The sequence below is a fragment of the Palaemon carinicauda genome, chromosome 3 (genome assembly GCF_036898095.1).
Source record: "Palaemon carinicauda isolate YSFRI2023 chromosome 3, ASM3689809v2, whole genome shotgun sequence".
NCBI classification, from domain to species: domain Eukaryota; kingdom Metazoa; phylum Arthropoda; class Malacostraca; order Decapoda; family Palaemonidae; genus Palaemon; species Palaemon carinicauda.
This window is the reverse complement of record NC_090727.1, coordinates 64,987,260-64,989,758: the sequence shown is the minus strand read 5'-3', so window position 1 is coordinate 64,989,758 and position 2,499 is coordinate 64,987,260. Positions and strand designations below refer to the sequence as shown.

The window sequence follows — 2,499 nt, the reverse complement described above, 5'->3', positions numbered from 1 at the left end:
TATATATATATATATATATATATATCTATATATGTATATATATGCATAAATACATACTACTTGATTAAAACGTTTGAAATTCCCAATTCCCAGTAAACTGACAGCATGAGATAATATCTCAGGATCCTTAATACCTCGGAATACTCTGGTTTAATATACCTAGCTGTCACTACCTAATGGGGTTCAATGACTTGCCAAGGAGGTTAATTGTTATCTGACCTCTTTTGAGGTAGCTGGCAGGTCCTCAATCCTCATTCCTCCAAAGGACAGATCTCTATTCATCCAATGGACAGGTTTCTATTTCTGCTATGGACAAGTCTCAATTCCTACAATGGACGGGTCTCTATTTCTCCAGCGGACAGGTCTCTATTTCTCCAGCGGACAGGTCTCTATTCCTTCAATGGACAGGTTTCTATTTCTACAATGGACAGGTTACTATTTCTCCGACGGACAGGTCTCTATTTCTCCAACGGACAGCTCTCTATTTCTCCAATGAACAGGTCTCTATTCCTCCAACATTCAGGTCTCTATTCCTCCAATGGACAGGTCTCTATTTATCCAACGGACAGGTCTCTAGTCTCTATTTCTCCAACGGACCACTCTCTATTCCTCCAACTAACAGGTCTCTATTTCTCCGATGGACAGGTCTCTATTCCTCCCATGGACTGGTCTCTAATTCTCCAAAGGACAGTTCTCTATTCCTCCAACAGACTGGTCTCTATTTCTCCCATGGATAAGTCTCTATTTCTCCAATGGATAAGTCTCTATTTCTCCAATGGACAGGTTTCTATTTATCCAACTGACTGGTCTCTATTTCTCCAGTGGACAGATCTCTTTTCCTCCAACGGACCAGTCTCTACTTCTACAATGGACAGGTCCCTACTTCTCCAACAGGCAGGTCTCTATTCCTCCAACTAACAGGTCTCTATTTCTCCAGTGGACAGATCTCTATTCCTACAACGGACCAGTCTCTACTTCTACAATGGACAGGTCCCTATTTCTCCAACAGACAGGTCTCTATTCCTCCAACTAACAGGTCTCTATTTCTCCAATGGACAGGTCTTTATTCCTCCAACGGACAGGTCTCTATTTCCTTAATAGACATGTCTCTATTCCTCCAACGTTCAGGTCTCTATTCCTCCAAGGGACAGGTCTCTATTTATCCAACAGACAGGTCTCTATTCCTCCAATGGACAGGTCTCTATTCCTCCATTGACAGGTCTCTATTTCTCCAACGGACAGGTCTCTATTCCTCCAACTAACAGGTCTCTATTTCTCCAAATGGACAGGTCTCTATTCCTCCAACGGACCAGTCTCTATTTCTCCAACAGACAGGTCTCAGTTTCTCCAATAGACAGGTCTCTATTTCTCCAATGGACAGGTCTCTATTTCTCCAAGGGACAGGTCTCTATTTATCCAACGGGCAGGTCTCTATTTCCTTATTGGACAGGTCTCTATTTCAACAACGGATGGATCAATATTACTGCAACGGACATGATTATATTCCTCCAGTAGATAGGTCTCTATTCCTCCAACGAACATGTCTCTATTCCTCCAATGGACAGATCTCAATTCCTCCATGGACAGGTCTCTATTTCTCCAACGGACAGGTCTCTATTCCTCCAACGTTCAGGTCTCTATGCCTCCAAGGGACAGGTCTCTATTTACCCAACGGACATGTCTCTATTCCTCCAATGGACAGGTCTCTATTCCTCCATGGACAGGTCTCTATTTCTCCAACGGACAGGTTTCTATTCCTCCAACGTTTAGGTCTCTATTCCTCCATGGACAGGTCTCTATTTCTCCAACGGACAGGTCTCTATTCCTCCAACTAACAGGTCTCTTTTTCAACAATGGACAGGTATTTATTCCTCCAACGGATGGTTCTCTATTCCTACAACGGATAGGATTATAACCTCCATTGGACAGGTCTCTATTCCTCCAATGAACAGGTCTCTATTCCTCCAATGGACAAGTCTCTATTCCTCCAACGGACAGGTCTCTATTCTTCCAACGAATAGGTCTCTATTCATCCAAAGAACATGTTTCTATTCCTCCAAGGGACAGGTGTCTATTCCTACAACGGACAGCTTTCTAATCCTCCAATGGACAGATCTCTATTCCTCCAACGTACAGTTCTCTATTCCTTGAGCGGACAGATATCTGTTTCTCCAACGAAGAGGTCTATATTCCTTGAACGTACAGGCCTATATTCCCCCAATGGACAGGACTCTATTCCTCTAACGTTCAGGTGTCCATTCTTCCAACGAACAGGTCTGTATCTGTCCAAAGAACAGGTTTCTATTACTCCAACGGATAGGTTTCTATTTCTTCAAAGAACAAGTTTCCATCCCGCCAACGAACAGGTCTCTATTCCTTCATTGGACATGTCTCTATTTCTCCAACGGACAGGTGGATATTAGTCGAATAAACAAAGCTGTAAGTTAAAATGTGTCAAAGTCTTTCTCCCTCAGTGGAGTTGAAATCGATGGACCGCCG

General features: G+C 43.2%; 1 protein-coding gene across 1 annotated transcript; it reads left to right on the top strand.

Annotated features, from left to right (window-relative positions):
* The first annotated feature begins 285 nt into the window (after positions 1 to 285).
* On the top strand, positions 286 to 918 carry LOC137632221 (uncharacterized). Its single transcript, XM_068364106.1, has one exon. The coding sequence runs from the start codon at positions 286 to 288 to the stop codon at positions 916 to 918; it is 633 nt and encodes a 210-aa protein (XP_068220207.1).
* Positions 919 to 2,499: the final 1,581 nt, after the last annotated feature.

Bases quoted from the DNA above. Each gene is read 5' to 3' on its own strand.
- LOC137632221 (XM_068364106.1), top strand. From the start codon at position 286: ATGGACAGGTTTCTATTTCTGCTATGGACAAGTCTCAATTCCTACAAT.